This window comes from Panthera onca, chromosome E3 (genome assembly GCF_046562875.1).
Source record: "Panthera onca isolate mPanOnc1 chromosome E3, mPanOnc1 haplotype 2, whole genome shotgun sequence".
Classification (NCBI taxonomy): domain Eukaryota; kingdom Metazoa; phylum Chordata; class Mammalia; order Carnivora; family Felidae; genus Panthera; species Panthera onca.
Genome location: NC_138354.1, coordinates 13,807,904 through 13,828,544, shown reverse-complemented (window position 1 = coordinate 13,828,544; position 20,641 = coordinate 13,807,904). Strand labels below are relative to the sequence as shown.

The following is a 20,641-nucleotide window of genomic DNA, read 5'->3' as shown; positions in this document are numbered from 1 at the left end:
GTGGGTTGCACGTCTGACTCTTGGTTTCGGCTCAGGTCATGAGCTCATGGTTTGTGGGATCGAGCCCCGCATTGGGCTCTGCACTGAGGGCACAGAGCCTGCTGGGATTCTCTCTCTCCTTCTCTCTTTCCCCTGCTTATGCTCTCCACCCCCTCTCTCTCAGCGGTGAACACTTGGTGACCCTATGGCGGCCGGAAACTCACGTCGGCTCCCCCTCTGTGGCCAGATTCTCACCTCTGCCCCTAGAAACCCTGCGCCTTCTGTCCGTCCTCCACTAGCCACATTTCCTCCACTTTACAAAGATGGACGAGAACAATGGCCTGAGCTCACCCTGTCTGACTGCTGCCCCTTGATGAAGAAGCACAGATAGGAAGGTGAACCAGGGAGCCCCTCATCACCGCTGTGGTCTGGAGGGCCACAGAAATGAACCCTGGCAAAGGCAGTTTCCTTCCCCTGTCCTAGACAGGAAAACAGCCCGCCCCAGAACCCCCCTCGGTCACGTCACAAGGAAAGCAAAGCCCTACTAGGTTAGAATTACAACCTCCGGGGCAAGCGAGGGTGGGCCACGCTTGGCCCCACACCCGGGTTTCTGTCTCCCTTTCCTCGGCGGTTCCTCCACTGAGCTACTCTGAAAACTTTCCTTTGTAGTTTGGCAAAGACAAGGCAGGAGAGCCTGGATCGCCACACGGGAGCTTCTCTGTCTCCTGTCCAGCTAGCTTCTCCTACGCCCCTCTGACCCACCTTGGAAGAAGTACGTCGTAACGGGAAAACCTCAGCCGGAGTCCCCTGGTCCCCATCTTCCTGACTCTGGAGTTGCAGCACATCCTCTCATGGGGGCAAATCCCTCCCTTCTAACAATCTCCTAACACTGGGGGCGCCTGGGTGGCTCAGTCGGTTAAGCCTCTGACTTCGGCTCAAGTCACGATCTCATAGTTTGTGGGTTCGAGCCCCACGTCGGGCTCTGTGCTGACAGCTCAGAATCTGCAGCCTGCTTCGGATTCTGTGTCTCCCTCTCTCTCTCTGCCCCTCCCCTGCTCTCTCTCTCTCTCTCTCACACACAAAAATAAATGTTAAAAAAAATTTTTTTAAATCTCATAACGCTGGGTGCTGGTAGGTTTCCCCTCGTGGCCTCTCTCCAGGACAGGGTGGGGAGCTCCCCTCTACACTGTCTTATGCACACTCCCTTCCCTTCCTGCCTTTGCCCCCCCCCCCCCCCCCGCCAGGAGTCTCTGCAGCTGTTTTAGTTCTTCCCAACGTCCTCTCTCCCCAACCCAGGCCAACCTGCCCTCTCCCAAGAGCCCTGAGCCTCGCGGGGCCCTCTCCTTGTCCCCTGGTCTCTGCCTCCCGGGGAACACAGTGTCAGTGTTTGCAATGTCCTTGGGAACCCCTTCCCCATTCCTGCCTGCCGGTCCCGAAGAAGATGGCAAAAGTCAGGCCAAAAAAAAAAAAAACAACAACAAAAAAGCAGGTTGCTCACCTTAAGCTGTTGAGGCTTAAGCTACTGCTGTTGTAGGCGGACAATGGCTGGGTGAGGCTCTGGGATGAGGGATGGGCCTGCACAGGCGGGAGACTCTGGTGGAGCAGCTGGGTGGGGGACTGCGGCCTCGGCGGCCTCTGCACCGGAGGCTGAGGGGCGGGCTGAAGCTGGGCCTCTGGGGGCGCCTGTGGTGGCTGTGTGCTTGGACGCGGGGGCTGAGGCGGGGCCTCTGTGCGCCGCACCAGGTCGGGGTCTGGAGAAGGAGCTCGGGGCTGGGGTTCCGCCTGGGGCTGGGGTAGCGGCTGGGGGACCTGAGGGCAGGGGTCTTTAAGCACCACGGGCTCAAAGATGGGCTCTTTGCAACAGTCCTGGCTCTTCTCCTGGCTTCTCTCTAGACCGGATATCTTGGGGACAATCGGCCCTGCATCCTGGCTGTCATGTTCGGGCAGTGTGCCGACACCTAACTCCGGATCTGTGCGGGGTGGGGGGAGAGCAAAGACAAAACCACAGGTAATGACACGTGAGTGTGAAACGAGAAGCCGAAAGCCAAGTCCAAGCCCGGATTCCGGGTCGCACGGTCTCAATGACGCGGGATGGCCCCAGGGCCGCCTCCTGGCTTCCTGTCCTCACGTTACCACGTGCGGGACACGAGCACACTGTGAACACGGAAAGACGGGCCGGCCGGAGGAGGCTGCATTCCAGAAAGCAGCCTAGGCCACCAGGGTCTGAAAGTGGATGTCTTCCTTAGTCTTGACAAAACCTTTCATGCAGTAAAATTAAGAAACAATAGCCGGCAAGTTGATCTCTCCCTTTTAAAACCCATACAGTTCTTGAATATACAAAAGAGCGGTGTTTTCAAACAGCAAGTGAAGCAAATGTTATCGAACCACCCACAGATGTTCCTTCTTGGCCTTGCGTCTTCCCCCTTCCCATTCTGACCGATGAGACACACTTGACATTTACAGAAATAATTTTTTGTTTGGCAAGTGCTAAACTGTGGTCAAACGGCGGGCCTCCTCGTGCTCGCCAAGTGATCCTGGCAACGTCTGAGATCCAAGGTGCAAACATGAATTCAAGTCAATTTACAGTCAGCTATACAAAGCCAGACCTTTTAAAGGGTCCCCCACGCCCCCGGCCACCGGAAGGGTGCGAGGAGGCAAAATTCCTGTTATGAATTTAAAAGGTATGCTCCTCTCCAAAGCCCCAGACATCTATGCCACATCTCACAGAGTGTTTATTTGATCACCGCATAAGCCAAACTCCATAAAATCCTCTAACAGAAGAGTGAAAGACAAATACGACATTAAATAGAAAGAAACGTCCCTAGTGATGAGTTATGCTTTTGTACACATCGGGGAGGGGGGGCAGGGAATGACCCTTCTCACTACTTTGTGCTAAAAAAGCCATCGTTTTATTGTCACACAGCTCAGAAACAGGGAGAGAACCGATTACGATACTCTCTGAAATGAGGATGTGTTCCAGGCATTCCAAAATAAACTACTCTGGGCCCCCAGCTTTTTCTTCCAATCTCACTGGATCGAGTGTGGAAAGTATTCTTAACGGTCCTATCAATTTCTGTGGATGTCCTCTTAGGTACACACACTTGCCTCTTTCTCCCCTGGAATTTGCAACAAAGTGACCCGTTATTTTAAACGTTCTTTTGGTAAAAAAAAAAAAAAAAAAAAAAAAAAAAGATCAAGCGTATAACATGCACAAAAGCAGAAGCAAACTGGGTTTATAAACAAAGCACATTTTGGGGCTAATGTGACCCTGGCTATCTTTACAACTGCACGGGCAGCGTGCAAAGAAAGTCCCCTCTTGGCATGTTTCAGCCACCAAAGGATAAAGCATCCAATAAGACCTCGGTGAAAAGTAATTCTAGACTCCTGGCATCCCACTCGCACATATTTCCATCCAGTGCTGTCCTTCAGAGCCCTTCTGGGAAGATTTTTGCTAATGATAAGCTGAAATTTTATGAATTCCACAAACTTGAGGGCTGAGACAGAACATCAAGATTCTTTTTTTTTTTTTTTAAATTTTTTAAGTGTTTTTATTTATTTCTGAGACAGAGAGAGACAGAGCATGAGCAGGGGAGGGGCAGAGAAAGAGGGAGACACAGAATCGGAAGCAGGCTCCAGGCTCTGAGCTGTCAGCACAGAGCCCGACGCGGGGCTCAAAATCACGAACCGTGAGATCATGACCTGAGCCGAAGTCGGACGCCCAACCGACTGAGCCACCCAGGCGCCCCATCAAGATTCTTGATGTGGACAGGCCCCGTTCAGCCCGAACTCCTAAATAAGGAGAGAAGATCCTTTACCTCCATTCACACCTAGGGGCTCTGGTTGGGCTTTGCTTTCCACGTTTTTTCTATCATTTCCACAGCAAGAAATTACATGAGCTCACTGAAATACACCGGCTTCCTACAACGCAAGCTGGTTAGTTAGGTCCACGGCACAAGCACTACCACCCCAGACATCCTAACGGGACACGGTCTAAGAGATTTTCCTCAGTGAGAAGTTCTGGATGCATAAGCAAGGGTTCTTCCCACTCTGACACTCCCGACGGCTAATTAGGATCATTATGCTTGCTATAACGGCAGGAACACATTTCTCTCCTTTTGAAGTGCTTTGTTCTCTCCAGGCTGGGAAGGTGAAGGAGAAATACATAAATGTTTTCCATCTCATTAAATTTAAACTCAAATCCATGTTCCCCCGCCCCAAATCAGTGTCCAAACGAAGTTTCTCTCTGACATAAAAGAAAGTTTCATTCTTCCAAGGGACACCACCCAGAGAACATCGTTTCGATTTTCCTTATGCCGGTAAGGAAGCACATTAGGAACACATAGATAAGTGCTTCGTCTATGTAGCTTGACTATATTTATCTCCTCGTTCTTTATTTAATGAGCCTCTAGAATGAGGACAACACAGCCAAGTTGGCAGGGGGCGTGGCGCAGCCTTGGGCTTGCTTCCCAAGGCTCTGTAAAGACAAAGGGGGTTGGCTTTCGTGTCTCCTCTGTTGCCCCCTTGTCACTGTCGGTTAGTACCAACCTAGACACAGCTAGAGTTAGGGGGGCAGGGAGCAGACTGGATCACCATCCCGGACAACCAGAGGGGGGTGCACAGGAATGCCGAAATCTCCCTAGTGAGCCCTGCAAATTCCTACGGGGCTATGATGTATGACTCCAGGAACCCAGAAGCCCAGAATTTCAGTGTGAGACCAGAATCTGGGAAAACCATGCACTTGAAAATGACCTGCACACCTGATTAAAATGCCAATTTGGACTCAGGAATTCTGGGATGGGGCTCCAGAGTCTCCCTTTCTATTTCCCAGGTGATACTACTGAGCCTTGGCTCTTTCTGTGAGTAGCAAGGATCTTATTATCCAATCCTCTCCGATTAGACGGCGAATGAGCCCCGAGAAGTTGGGGAATGCACTTGATGGAGGTCATCTGGCTGTTTAATGAATCAGAGGGCTTTTGTTCTAGTCCTCACTCTTGCCACCATTAATTGCTTTTTCTCTGATTTACGCGTTGCTGCCCCCTCCGAAACAAAAATCCTGAACAAAGCAGGTAATGGTAAAATCCAAGAGTCCATTACAATATTTGGTATATAGAGACAGTGCAAAGGGGCAGGAAAGCTAGGAAAGGGTAGGAAAGAGTTGCTAGAACACTTGGACTTCAGCTAAACCTGAAAGCGATCATCAGTCCGCCGATGCAACCCAGAAGCAAGAGTGGCAGGTTAGAAGGCTGGTAAGAACTCGGGGGCTGAGACAGTTTTACGACTCCCCATTTACATGAGTCTCTTGAGGCACAGATTAGGCGTCATGCATTTTTGTGGCTAATCGGTAATGCATTTCCTCTTCCTTTCAATTATTCAATAAATGTATCTTCCCAGTTAAGCTTTTCCATCTTGACAGTCAATTTGTCTTACTGTGCTTCTCCAAAATTGGCATGAACACATTAAAAAAAAAAACCATTTTGTATTGCTCTGTGTGCTCTGAGTTTGCCAAAGGATGAAATTTGCTGAGGTTGAAAGAAATAAGAATGTGCAAATGGACCAGTCTTATTTACAAGTGTTACTCATTCCATTTTGGGGTTTTAGAATCGCCCTTCTTGTGATTATAAAAATAACACATCATGCTTATAATAAAATACACGCAAATTAAAATGACACTGCACAGTATACAGTAAAAAGGGTGAATTTACTACATTTAAACTATATCTCAATAAACTTGACTCAGGGGCGCCTGGGTGGCTCAGTCAGGTAAGCGTCCGACTCTTGATTTCTGGCCCAGGTCATAATCTCGTGGTTTTGTGAGTTCGAGCCCCACGTTCGGCTCCATGCTGAGAGTGAGGCTGCTTGAGATCCTCCCTCTCTCTCTGCCCCTCCCCTGCTCACACCCCTCTTTCTCAAAAATACATAATAAATAAGAAACCTTAAAAAATGTAAAAAAAAAATAACCTTGACTCAAACACAATACGTTTTTTTTTTTTAAAAAAGATAAGGGCAGATTAGGAAAACTCCTGTTTCCTTTCGATACACATCTGATACAAGTTCCTTGGGGAAAATGGGCCCGCGATTGTACTTTACTAGTAGAATAGAAAGCCCACAACTTCAGTGGAGGGTAATTTGGCAACACTTGGCCAAGAAACTCATGGAATTCTTTTGACTGGAGCCCTATAGACACAATGAAACAACATCGTGGTTTGAATCGCAAATTTGGAAAGAAAGAGGAACTCGGACATTGGTTACGTACAAATCTGGTATATCCACAGCGTGGAAGGTACTACAGCTTGGAAAGGAATCAACTCTGTATATATCACATGCGGCATAGTGCTAGCTTCTGTGAAAAACAGAAGAAAAATAATATACATTCATTTTTACTTTATGCATAAAGGAGCTCTGGAGGAGTATCTAAGATACCAGTGACCGTGGTTTCCCGTCTGGGGGCTCAGGCAGGAAAACCAGACATTTAGGGAGCGGGAGGAGGGGGAGATTATTTGACTGTATACATACATATATATTTAAATTTTTGAATCATGTGATCATGTTATCTATTTAAAAAAAACAAAAACATTTTTTTTTAAAGTAGGCTCCACACCTCAACCCAGCACAGAGCCCAGCGTGGGTGGGGTTTGAACTCAAGACCCCGAGATCAACATCTGAGCCAGATCAAGAGCCGGACACCTAACCAACTGAGCCACCCAGGTGCCCCTGGCCTATTAAAAATTTAAAAAGAAAACTGGTCATGCATTAAAAAAGTCTGAGCGTGAAAAAAAAAACAAACATAGCAAACAAAACTGAGAATGTGAATAGCGGTATGACCACAAACATGGAGAGTATATTTTCTATAAGATAAGAAAATATAACGCATGAGTTTATAATAGATTTGAAAATAAGTGGATTTTATGAAAAGATCTCAACTACTAAAACTGACTCAAAAACAAACAAATCTGATCATAAAAGTAAACTGGAAAATGACTCAATGGTCAGCACCTTCCCTTCAACCCAGAAATATGTACCAGGTATATTTGGTGTTATAGACAGTGTGGACTATACCTGTAAGAAACACAATATTCTTGTCATTGAAATGAAAAACTAACAGGGGTGCCTGGGTGGCTCAGTCGGTTAAGCGTCCGACTTCAGCTCAGGTCACGATCTCACAGTCCACGAGCTCGAGCCCCGTTCGAGCCTCGTGTCATGGGCTGTCAGCACAGAGCCTGGAGCCTGTTTCCGATTCCGTGTCTCCCTCTCTCTCTCTGCCCTCCTCCGCTGGTACTGTCTCTCTCTCAAAAATAAACAAACATTAAAAAATTTTTTTAAATTGAAAACCAACAAAAAAAGGAAGAGGCAAAACTATTTACAAAATAATAATAATAATAGTCTAGCTAGAAAACACAATCAGATGAGAAATGCATGAGAATAAGAGAACTCAGTAAAATATGCAAATAAAAAAACTCCACACACGTTAGTAGCTTTTCTACATACCAGCAATAGTGAACAGAAAGTAAAATTTAAAAATGAGCCCCTTTATAATAAGAAAAATCATGTAATACTTGGGGACAAACCTAACAAGAAAATGACAGGGCCCAGAAAGTCTCAGAAATGTACCTCCAAAATGCTTTGAGAACTTCTATGTTCAAACTTCTATGTTTTATGATGAGAGAGAGAGAGAGAGAGAGAGAGGGAAAGAAAGAAAGAGAGAGAGAGGAGGGGAAGAAAGAGAGAGAGAGAGAGAGAGAGAGAGAGAGAGAGACAGAGAGAGAGAAACAAGTCAAAGCCATGTAAGAGGTGGTTCTCCTTCGAGGATACCCCTAGTGGAGTTCTCAAACTTTGTGGAGTGGGATTGGCTGTCACAGTGGCTGGACAGCACTGGTGGCTCTTAGGGACATGAGAAGGACAAGGCCACACATCTCAGTTCATGTTCTAAAATCCCCCTGGACATTTGCACGGCTGAAGAATCTAGAACCCAACTCTGTTTTTGCATATGAACGCAAAATAACTTTCGTATAGTGTTAATACACTGGATTTTCCAGGAATGCAACCACTGTATGCCCTTGTGTCTGTGATGTCATGTCTTGTCACGAACAACCCACAGTTAGTTGTTCACCATTTGGGTAAATCACGACACCAATGGTATGGCTAATCCTGGCACTTGAATTATCAAGACCCACGGACCTGTATGAATCTGCTTTTGCAGCAGCCATATTTATACACCATCCCATGTACAGACTCAAACATCTGACCATTTCGTTGTCTTCTAATGTAAATATTTACATACTTAAAATCATGTTACGCTAATAATAACAAATTATTTGCTACTTGTTTCTCCTTTACTTTTCATTAGGGTTTTGTGTGCATTTTTAAATCATGTGTATAGATAAGAATTGGACTATATATTTTGTTCCAGAAAGTAAAAAATAAGAACACATTATGTTTTTTAATTGTTTTTTGTCTTTCTTTTTTTTTTTTAATTTTTTTTTAACGTTTATTTATTTTTGAGACAGAGAGAGACAGAGCATGAATGGGGGAGGGGCAGAGAGAGGGAGACACAGAATCCGAAACAGGCTCCAGGCTCTGAGCTGTCAGCCCAGAGCCCAACGCGGGGCTCGAACTTACGGACCCTGAGATCATGACCTGAGCCGAAGTCGGCCGCTCAACCGACTGAGCCACCCAGGCGCCCCCTTAATTGTTTTTTGAATGTTTGTTTATTTTCGTAGGAGAGAGAGACAGAGTGTGAGCAGGGGAGGGGCAGAGAGAGAGGGAGACAGAGAATCGGAAGCAGGCTCCAGGCTCTGAGCTGTCAGCACAGAGCTCGACGTGGGGCTCGAACTCACAAACCGTGAGATCATGACCTGAGCCAAAGTCGGACGCTTAGCTGACTGAGCCACCCAGGTGCCCCTAAATGTTTCTTATATTACACAAAAAGGGCATTGGGAGTGGTAGGGTTGAGATTTGCTGTGTTATGCCCCTGTGATGAACTACTATGTTTCCAGACGTCCAATAACTTACGGCAAAATACGGTGAAGTGCTTCAAAGGGTTGTTGTAAAAATTAAGTTCTTTCCATGAGGTAGAGCACAAACTAAACAATCGGTGTTCCCAAAGCTACAGTTGAAAATCGTTTCATGGAAAACATTTCTTCACAAAATTACTACCAAGTAAAACGAAGGGCACTATCACCAGTATGGACTCTCAAAAATGAAAATTACCTGTATACGTGGGTATACACAGGCACAGAAAAAAAGATTAGAAAGATATACATCAAAATGTTCATCGTAATCCCATCATTCAGAAACAACCACAGCTTTTCATTAAAAAAAAATTTTTTTTTTAACTTTCCAAAACAAGCTTTCTATAGTAAATATGGACTATTATCGTAAAAGAAAAAAAAAAGAAGGCATTACAGCTGACCCCTGAACAGGATAGGTTTGAACTGCACAGGTCCACATACATGTAGATTTTTTTTTTTTTTAATATAAATACAGTACAATACCGTGAATGTATTTTCCCTTCCTTATAATCTGCTTAATATTTTCTTTTCTCTGGGCTTAATTTAGCGTAAGAAGACAGTGTATATAATACATATACAAAATATGTGTTAAACAACGGTTTATGTTACTGGTGAGGCTTCTGGTCAACAGTAGGCTGTTTGTAAAGTGTTTGGGTAGGTAAAGGTTAACAGTGCATTTTTGACTGTGTAGGAGGGGGTGCCAGGGCTCCGAACCCCAGGTGGTTCAAGGGTCAACTATGTACTTTTTTTTAACATTTATTCATTTTTGCGAGAGAGACAGAGAGAGAGAGAGAGAGAGAGAGAGCATGATCTGAGATCTGAGGAGGGGCAGAGAGAGAGGGGGACACAGAAACTGAAGCAGGCTCCAGCCTCTGAGCTGTCAGCACAGAGCCTGACACGGGGTTAGTGTCCCACAAACCGTGAGATCCTGACCTGAGCTGAAGTCAGACGCTTAACCGACTGAGCCACCCAGGTGCCCCTCAACTGTGTGTTTTTAAATGAGTCCTTTCACGGACAATCTAACTGCACCATCGAAGAAGTCAATTCAGAAAGTGACTTTATTGTAGTCAAACTGCTTTACCCACTAGACAGAATTTTTTTAAAAAAGCTCTTTACCCGGAGGACAGATAAATATTTGCCTTTCAGAAATGGGGATAGGATATGGCCTTCCATCTCCTCGGCAACGTTTCCAACTGGTTCTAACTGGGTGTATTTGGACAGAAAGGAACTGGGGGGATATTGATGATTAAGGAGGAAGAAGAGAAATGGGAAGAATTCCCCTAAGGCACATTTCTGTGCTTCTTGTCTTCCCATGTCTTTACACCCGATTAGAGAGCCCTATTATGGTGTACTCATGACAAGGTCATTACTGCAGCAAATATGCACAAGCCTTAAAGACAACAAGGAAACTACGTGGGGCACTGGCCATTAGGCAATGTGTCCATCCATCTTTTCAAATGTCTGACCCACAGCACCTAGATACAGGTGTGTCCTATTTTTACGTTATTCTGCCTTCTAGTTAACGGCTCTATTTATTTGTCCAAATGATGGAGCCACCGAGACCTCACCACACAGACGGAGTGAAGACTGCATCCAAATAAGGTGTGGTGGCGGAAGGACCCAGACTTTAAATTAAGGCAGAGTGGAAACATTAATAAATGCTGAAAATGTTCAACATTAGAAAGCCCAGAAACATACGGAAGCGTCCTATTTCTGTGAATCAACACTGAATTATTTACAGTTACTAGCCATATCCATTCTTCTTGTCTATTCTTTTACCTCAAACAAAACCTCCTCTTAGCAAAGACTGCGTATTTTGTATATACTTATTACAACAAAAGGGTTGATGGGGCGGGTGGGGGAGAGGGGAGAATGGGTGACAGGCATTGAGGAGAGCACTTGTTGGAATGAGCACTGGGTGTTGTATGTAAGCGATGCATCACGGGAATCTACCCCCCAAACCAAGAGCACACTGTATACACTGTTTGTTAGCTAACTTGACAATGAATGGTATACATAAAATAAAATAAAATAAAATAAAATAAAATAAAATAAAAACAAAAATTGCACTACTGAATTAATTCAGCAATACTCTGAACTCTCCCCAAGTTTTGGATTCTGTCCCCAGAGCTCTGCATTGCAATGGTGTTCTGCAGAAAAGGTCTGCCTCCTCCAAAATACACCTTTCTTTATTTTCCTCCTCTCCGTCTTTTCTTCAAATCATTAAACAGAGACCAGTTTGTTCCATTAGCAGATTCAATTACTCGAACGAATGGAAGGATGACATTCAGCCTCGCAGCTCTTCTGCTCGGTCACTGAAACTGTACAAATAAATTGAGGAAAACCCACTGTTTGTTCAAGGCAAATTAATTTTCAAACACTGCAAGAGTGGGAGATCAGGGGAATGGTGGGTGCTTGGCAGGGCTCAGAGAGATTCCATTTTGTGCTTGTCATTTTGTGTAAACATTAATTACCATCTGGGAGGCTAAGCTGTGGGCTGAAGTCTGTATCGCAAACCTCCGAGGGCCTCCAGGGCTCCTGGTAAAAGCAAAATCCTAAACAGGAAAAAATAGCCGTTGTATCTGCCAAAACACCAGCAAGCCCACTGGGAAAGCTGTGTGGGGACCAGCAGGTTAGAGGCTGACATCATCAGACAAGCTACTTTGGCTATCACCTAGGTTCCAAGATTAACCTACGACAGGCATTGAAGAAAAATCGACAGACTACAGGTCAATGTACTCAAACCTATTTCAAGTTTATTCCTCGTAAGCCTCGCACCACGAAAAGCATCCACCCTTAAGCGTACGCCCGTGTTTCTTTCTGATGCCTTAAGGCCAAAAATCTGCCTTCAGCCTTGAATGTGCAGACTGCAGCCCACTAGGATGGCTTCTGCCTACAGAATGATGTGGCCTTGAAGGTCAACCTGGGCTTGCACTGTATTTCTTTTGCAGTCTCTTAGCAAATCGGAGCAAAGGCGAACTGTTTCTCCTCCAAAAGGAGGAGAAAAGTAGACTGTGATCTGTCGGGGGTAGAGACGGGGGCATCAAAAAGTCTTGAAAAAACCCTAGAGTGTCAATGTCATATATATAATTGGCTTTTCTCACTTCATACAAAGAAAAGACTAGTGTCCCTTCGTGTGCCCAGCCCTGAGGCTACAAAGACGAATGAGAGACGGCCCCAGACTTCCAGGAGCTGGCGTAGAACAGGTACCGAGGGAAAAGTATGGAAGTGGCAGGAAACCTTCGGCCTTCTAGGTCAGTGTCTGTTATCTGTGAGGTTCAGAGATAAGCTTAGCTAATCAGAGCTAATGAAGATTTCTATATACCTTATCGATTTGGAGTTATTGATGGTAGGGCACTTTTATCCCGCTGTATGGCCCCAAGGATCAGTCTTAGGCCCAAAGCAACTGAACGGACGCCATGTGCGGGCCTGATGGGAGAGTCAAGGTATCGAAGGATAAAATCTCCAATCACGTCAGCACCCTGGAAAAACTCCAAGTATTAGTTTCAGAGAAAGCCCAAGCTTTTGCACTTTGGCCTCAAAGACAGATCCGCATTATTCTTCCTTGGGTCCTCCAGCCGGCCTCCATATTCATCACCTGGACAAGATCACCTCCTGCTTGCTTTCCATCCCCAGTGCCTCTCTGCCTCTGCCCCCCAGCGGCTGGGTCTCAGTCGCCTGCCCTGTCCTCATCAGCCCTGTCTGGCTGTGGACCGGGTGCCCCCACACGACACTGGGCATGTTCACACACACAGGCACAGCCACCTTTAAAACCAGTGCCCACTCTGGCACCTGGGTGGCTCAGTCGGTTGAGCATCCGACTCGTAATTCCATTTCGGGTTGTGATCTCGCGGTTCATGGGTTCGAGCCCCATCTTGGGCTCCGCACTGAACAGCGCAGAGCCTGCTTGGGATTTTCTCTCTACTTGTCTCTCTGCCCTCCCCAGGTCACGCAAACACATTCTCATTCTCTCTCTCTCTCTCTCTCAAAAGAAATTAATAAACTTCAATAAAAATAAAAATAAAAATAAATAAGGTTAAATGTTTTTTAAAAAAAGCAAAAAAAGAAAAAGCAAAAGAAAAACCTAACAAGATACTTCTGGGTTCTAACAAGGGAAAGTTCTAAAAGGACTTTCAACCCCAGGTCTGTATTCATGCAACACAGCCTGCCTGCTCTCCATAAACAGCAAATCTAAGGAACAAGGCTCTCACCCTAACAAAAGCCACAGCACACATTCCTTAGACTGGAGGACAACAAGGAGCCCATTTGCTTATTTTGGAAGTTCTCCAGGAGGTGGGACCAAAGCACTGAAAACGAATTACAACTTTAGGTGTTTGGTTTGAGAAACAGTCTTCCTGGTACCTAATCATCCTATCTTTCACACACAGAACAATCAAGTGAGGCTGTGAGGGAGAAGCAAAGAATGTGGCAAGACAGCCCTCCCCCAACATTTTCATTGCTAAGGAAAGTGAGGACTCCAAAGCTGTCAAGCTTACAGATCTGTTTGCAGACGTGACACCTTCCTCCTATACTCCTATACCGTGGCTTGCTGCTAACTTCTAACGTCTTCGCCTGAGGGTTTCCCGTCCACAGTCAGAAGGGGCAATAATCGTGAGGCTAATCTGATCCTGGTCACCTTCTGAGGCTTTGGTGTATCGTGTCCTTGGCATTTGGTCTTTTACTGGAATAAGCAACCTTTCTTGGATCTGTACATGTCTGTGGTATTAACACGTTCATGATATGGGGCCAGGGAATGAGACATGTGGCCAGTAACATTCACGCTCTAAGAGGTCAGTGTGCCCGTCAAGGTTGGCAAAGGTTGGCTTGTAGGGTTTAAACCTTATTTTCAACACTCTGAATTCTACCAAAGATGATTTTCTCAAGGACAAAGGTAAAAAGCCACCAGTACCAAAGACGTACTGAAATTTTATCAATCACTCTAACTTCTTGCTTTGCACACTGTGACCCATTTTACCTGACTTCAGGCACAGATTAGACAATCACTGGGACCCTGAGTAAAGAGGCTGGGATGGGGGGTATGAGGACGGGAAGTTAGAATTTCCCTCCCGTGAGTCGAGTCTATCCTAGGTTTTTCTCAGCTCCCTGGCCCTACATACAAATACTCCCCGGCCCCGTTTCTTCTTAACCTTCCGCAACGCAGGGATGACGTAAGTTCCAGTCAACACTGGCTTATTCTCTCACTGCTTCAGAGTCTGCAACTACAATGCACACTTCATCCTTCTAGAACGCGAGTGTCACCTGCATCATCCAACATCCCTCCATCTACTTCTTTTCCCTCAAAACCACCTTCTCCTCAGGGTCCAGGTATCAGAGAGAAGGTCTCAGGTTACCCTAGTATGCAGGAGTGAAGCGAACCTTTGTGATTCCTCGTAGTGGCGAGGAAGTTTTTCTGTTCTGGAGAGAAGGGAGGAGGGGATCACAGATGCAAGGCGGGTGGACCACTCTGGCCCCTGCTGTGCCCTGAGAGCTGCAGAGGAAGAGGGGGAGGTTCATTCCCACGGCACGATCAGGGCCCTCAGGTCTCTACCAAGTTCACGCTGCTGTCACTCGGTGAGTAGCAGAGGAGGAGGCTCTTCCTTCAAAGCATCATCAAATATCCTAAAACCAATGTTTCTGCAGTGCACTGTGGGAAAACTCCAAGAGCCACTCCCATCCTGTTCTCAGCAGGTCACTGCAAGAAGTGGGTTTTGCCTTGGGAAATAGCGTGCATTCATTTGGCAAGGAAAGTTCCGTCAGCTTTCAGACATGCCCGCCCGTACTCCTGAGGACAGATGACGAATCTCCCCAAGTCTGTTCAAACAACCTGCTGTGGCCCATGGGACCTGGGTGTTGCCAAACGCCGGCAATCTGTCTGACTAGCTTATGGGTGAGCACCACAGATGCCTCTAGAATGAATCTGTGCGAGTTGCTTGTTTGTGCCTGATATCATAGAGCCTGTGATTGTTTAAAGGAGAGAGATCAGGGAAGAGAGGACTCTTGACAGTTTCTCTAAGGCACTTTTGGCTTTCTGGTCCCAAACCATCCACCCCCTCATACTATGATTCCAGGGTGTTCTACAACCTCGCTATTCCAAGTGTGGCCCCCAGATCAGCAACGCTAGCATCACCTAGATCTTGTCATGGAGTTCAATTCGCAGCCCCCGTCCATACTCAAGTTCAAGTTTGCAAAGCACTGTTCCACAGACTACTGGGAAAGCTTCAGCCGGCACCGTTGCCGAGGGATGCCATCCACAAGGTCACCAGTCTTTCAGTGTCTCCCCCTCCCAAAGGCCACTGTTGGAAATTACTTCTTCCATTCCTTCCTGGGTGGGTTCTCTACCAGCATGTAGGCTGCTGGAGGGGCGGGGTGGTGGGAGACGATTAGAAGCTGCCTCTGGTACCGGACGTAGTCGTGAAAGCTCTTGTGAATTCAACAACAGCGAGCTCTTATTCGTGGTGATTATTTCCCATCCTGGCTCCATGCACATTCACCACGTAGAACGGGGAGTTACAGAGTCTTGCCTGTAAGCACGGCCGTGAGGCACCTTCAAGGCCCTGATGACTGTCCCATGGAAGAGGAAGCAGACCTTCTGCGAATGACGTCACGGGCAGAGCTAAGACCAAAGGATGTGTATTGCAGAGCAAACCTTCCACCTGTGATGGCCTCGGCTGCCATAGGGGAACAAGCTAATGTTCTAATTGGCTCTTCGCTGGGCATGGCAAGGGAGCACTCATGTCAAGAATGACCATGACAAAAACTCTGAGGAGTTCGTTGTGGAACGGAGACTGGACTACATGACTTCTGAGATCCCATGAGTTCCCTAACAAGCCGCTGGTAGCATGCCCCTGGGAAGAACAGAATCATTTGTGTACTTTCCTTTCTCCCGTTCCAGAACTCAGTCTTCTCAAACATTTCACCTGTAGGTTAACAAACACTATCCGCTTGATTTGTACGGATTTTGACACACGCCACCTCTTAAGTTATAAACTAAGGATCCCTACACCAAAGAGTTTTCTTAAGGAGCAGAAGGAGAAAATCTGCTTATTCCCCGCCGTGACTTTTGTGAAGCTGAAAGAGGTTTTTAAAACTGGGGTGTGTGTTTGTGTGGGGGTGTATGGGAGGGGGGGTGTTGCTCTGTTCCCTATATTTGAAATATTTTATCTTTTTTAGGGAACATATCTACCAATCCTTACGGTGATTTTCTATAAACCATCCATGTTTTATATCCTCAATTCTCATCATTTTATATCCTCATGTTTTCATCATCCTCAATTTATCCTAGAAAGAGGAAACATGTTCAGATACGAAATTTGAAGTGCCGGGTCGATAAGGCAGTCCAGGAAGGCAGTGAGGAGGACACGGCCATCGGCCTTTTAGAAACTACCTATCCGTGGGGCTCCACAGAGGAATGGCTAGCACTCTGGACTCCGAAACTACCTGTCTGCTTGACTTGCCTCTCAAATCTGAAATGCTACAACCACTCTCCAGAAATAAACCGTGGGAAGTTGTAATAACTGTCCTCGGGAACTGGAGTCAGTGGCCAAAAAACCGTAGTGTTGCCTCCCAGTTCCAACTATAATCCCGGAAGGCAAATGTCCCAAGTGGAGGCTTGCAACTTGGGCTGTCGCAATGGCTTCCACCCTCCTGCAATTACCTGAACTTTACCTTCAGAAATGTCTTCAAACCGGAGTAGCAAAAGGCAAAACACGGCACCCGTTTTGTTTCTTTTCCAAATTCCCCAAGACCGTGTGCACCTGACCGTCCCACCATCATCCGTGGCTCAGTGTGACTAAAATCAAGTCTATCCCTGCCTCCTTCCACTCTGGCTCCCCCCGTACCCACCATCAAAGCTCAGAGTCATAGCACTTATCTATTTGCAGTCCCCCTTAACTTATCCCTAAATATTAATAATTCGGGTGTGAATTATTGCTTCCGAGGCCATTTAACACAAAGGAACCAACGGTTACAGAATCTGCGGCTCCCCAGCAGCCCGAGTGAGCCTTTGAGATATAAACCAGACCATGCAGTCATGTCAATCCGGTTTGAAACCCTCCAATGGCTTCTCCCCATACGTAGAATAAAGCCCCAGCTCCTCTCCATGGCCCTCTGTTGTACTCTTGCTCTGTTCCGGATAACCACCCAGGATTTCCGTCTCCCGCTCTGTCCCCTCTACACACATACAGGTGCTTCTGAATTCTGCCTTTCGAAGCCCTGTTTTAGTCAAATGACCTTGCTAAACCTTCTCCAGGCACCAGAGCCCCTGCCCCCCCCCCCCCACCCCAACCCTCTGAAGAACTTCTAGAGACTAAATGCCCAGGGAACTTACTAGGCATTTACTCTACTGGTGTTTTAGTACGTGTGACTAGTTTCAGAGAGGAGGAGGGACCGCTTAAAATCTGTGCCTTCATTTCAATCCCAAACACAATGCCTTCCATATATAGTGAGTACTTGGCAAATATTTGATTTCTGTAGCCACATAATAATCAATTTACAAAATCTAAGTAAGTTTCTTTATATCTGCAATTCAAAAAGAAAAAAAAAAACCGCTATAATGAGAAAAATACTCAATAAACAATTACACATTAAGCCAGAAAAATCATGTCTCTTTGGAGTCATTTCCATAATTGAACATTATACTGCAATAAAATAATAGTATATAACACAAGAAAATGTAAAATAATTGGAAGCTATTATGAAGTTTAAGCATCCATTTTTGATATATAATAAAACTAATGTTCTATTTTGAATCATAAAAGATTCTAATAGTTTTGGGTTTTTTTTTTTTCCTATAACAAAACAAAAGCAGGGCAATCCAAAGCACATCATGTTAAAGGAGGAATATTTTAATAATCGAAGGTAGGTAAAGCCTCTTTAGAAATATGCTTGGGGAGTCTGGGTGGTTCAGTCAGTTAAGTGTCTCTCTCTCTCTCTTTTTTTTAAGGTTTATTTTTTATTTTTGAGAGCAAGAGAGCACAAGCAGGGGGAGAGGGCAGAGTGAGGGAGACACAGAATCCGAAGCAGGCTCCAGACTCTGAGCTGTCAGCACAGAGCCCGATGCAGGGCTTGAGCTCCCGAACTGTGATATTGGGACCTGAGCCCAAGTTGGACGCTTGACTGACTGAGCCATCCACTGTTGATCTCATTTCAGGGTCTTGACCTCAGGGTTGTGAGTTCAAGCCCTGCACTGGAGCCTACTTAAAAAAAAAAAAAAAAAAAGGAATATGCTTGTGGTCTGCATGCTGTCTACAGACTTTATGAGTACAAATACACAGTTTTATGTGTATTGAGAAAATGTGAAAATGTACATGGCTTCACTTGGGGACTAGTCATAGGGAGGTGTCAGAGGATTTTTATTTTTCACCTTTTATCGTATTTACACTTGCATCAGAACACGGTTTAAATCCACAAAGGTGATACAGAGTCAAGTAACTGTGCAATGGGCCTAATATACTCAATATGAGAAAACCAAAGCAAAAAACCTTTTCAAAATTAGCTAAACAGAACTGCTAAGAGCTACATAGACAAATCACCCAGCAATGAAACATCAAGCACCAATAAATGCTGGTAAGAATGCTGCAATCATGGGGTCCAAAGTACATGGGGTTGAAGGGGGACAGGGTTTTGTCCTGGAAATCCCTATGATGGCAAACACACACACACACACACACACACACACACACACCCCAAAACTGAAACAAGGGGGATAAGATGAAGGTTTATAGAATAAAGTCTTCTACAACAAGGCAAGGGGTAAGAGTTAATTTCTTAAGCTGCAAAAAACCCCCTGCGGATTGAAAATACAATTGTTGAATCACCCTTTTCTTGAGGAAACGCATCGCTGCAGCGGAACACGAAGGAAGAGGAAAAGACAGCAAGACCCGTTTTGCCAAATCAACTCAAGAACACTTAGAAGGGTAACCTGAAAGAAATTCTTCGCGTCCCCAGCTCGTTCACCCGACCTCAAGTACCGTTGAAATCTGAGATCTCGATTCTGTCGGAGGTAAAAGGTCCTCCCAAAGGAGAAAATCACCACTCGGAAGATTGCTGCCCGGTGATGATTCCTGCGGGCACCCCAGGCACTTGAACTGAACAAAGACACAAGGACATCTCAGAGCCTAAATGACAGCGTCTCCCAGCTCGTGGGGCTGTTCGCACTCTGCAACAGTCTTTCCCCAGCTCGTCCGCTGCTGCACCCAAGCGCCCAGCTCGGTCCGACAAGGGCACGCCCCCAGCAGCACGTGGAACTTCACCGCTACTCCCTGTGCTCACAGAGGCCACGTTGGCCGACGGAACTGAAATGTGCCCGTTTGAAGATTTCCTCCTTGTTCAGATGCCAAGGAAGGCTTTCAATCAATCTGAAAGCAGAACTGAAGGCCATTCTTAAGTCCTGACCTTGAAGATGGGAGGACTGGCTTAGAAAGAGCAAGATAAAACAGAGGGCACTGGGCGAATGTCCCCAGACTGGAAATGTGCTGGCCCACAACCTCGTCCGCTCTGCCAGAGACAAATGGCTGGAAGTCATTCACCCCTGGAGTCTATTTTTAACCGCCGACACTGGTCAGTGTTTCTTTAGACCTTGATTTACTCAGATCCATAAACTGCTTTATTTTAACCACCACGCTTAGTGCACCTGATTCCAGGTGAAACTGGGGGTTTTCAAAGCATTGGGTCTAGAATTCAAATATCCCCTGAGAATGCCTACCTCCCAGGTTTAAAACAAAACTTACCTCCAAAAAGTGAGAATTTAAAACTGCTTTGCAAACAGTCAGGGCTCAAAATACACTGGTTTATTTCCTCTCCTATAGGAAAGGCGGGGACACAAAGAATTTCTTTCAGGTTACCCTTCTAAGCGTTCTTGAGTTGATTTGGCAAAACATGTCTTGCTGTCTTTTCCTCTTCCTTCGTGTTCCGCTGCAGCGATGCGTTTCCTCGAGAATGATCATTCACCCCACACTTTTAACCATCCCCTCCTGCTTTCTTCAAGTGCCACCCCGTATCTTTGGTTCAATTTCTTGTACACTAGAAATGACCAAGTCAGGCAAAGTGGCCAAGGCCAACGGGCCTGCGGGGCCCTTGCTAAGACTATGATTTCCACACAAAGGTGCGCTTCGGACACAATTTTCCAGCCAGTCAGTCAGTGTTGGGGACTGGGGGGGAACAGATATAAATAAAATAAAACCCATCAACTGGAAAAAGAAAGCGTGTCCTGCCTAGAGGCAATGAAATCTTAATCCTCTGTAATGCACCACAAATTCCACAAACATAACCAGGGATGTGTTTCCTTCAAAACCCCAGATCAATTCACGGCAAATGCTTAAATCTTTTTGAGTACAAAGAAACACAGTTTTCCGTCTGCCCTAACAAAGACATGTAATTATAGAGCGTGCGGTCTGAAGAAGACACAACTTGGTGAGCTTGTGCAGTGCCAGATTTTATAGGTAAACACTAATGAAACAATGGGAAGTGTGTTTATGAATAGCAACTCCATGAATAAATGGAGAGGCTGAAATAATGTAAGTTCAGTTTAGACTTCTCCCCTAAATGAATGGAACTTACATCTGCCTTATGACACGCTTTGGCGAGGAGAGGCAGTAAATATATTAACAGTTCAGAAATCGACTGGATTCACGTTCTGGCTTTGTCGCTCATTGGCC

At 45.9% G+C, this 20,641-nt stretch overlaps 1 protein-coding gene across 4 annotated transcripts in view; it reads right to left on the bottom strand.

Annotated features, from left to right (window-relative positions):
* Positions 1 to 20,641, bottom strand: part of AUTS2 (activator of transcription and developmental regulator AUTS2) — a 1,119,628-nt gene that overhangs the window by 27,186 nt on the left and 1,071,801 nt on the right. For all 4 annotated transcript variants that reach the window (XM_078439965.2, XM_078439967.2, XM_078439968.2 and 1 more), the window contains exon 7: positions 1,478 to 1,949. In XM_078439965.2, coding sequence (XP_078296091.1) covers positions 1,478 to 1,949 — 472 coding nt within the window. The remainder of the gene's footprint in view (positions 1 to 1,477; positions 1,950 to 20,641) is intronic.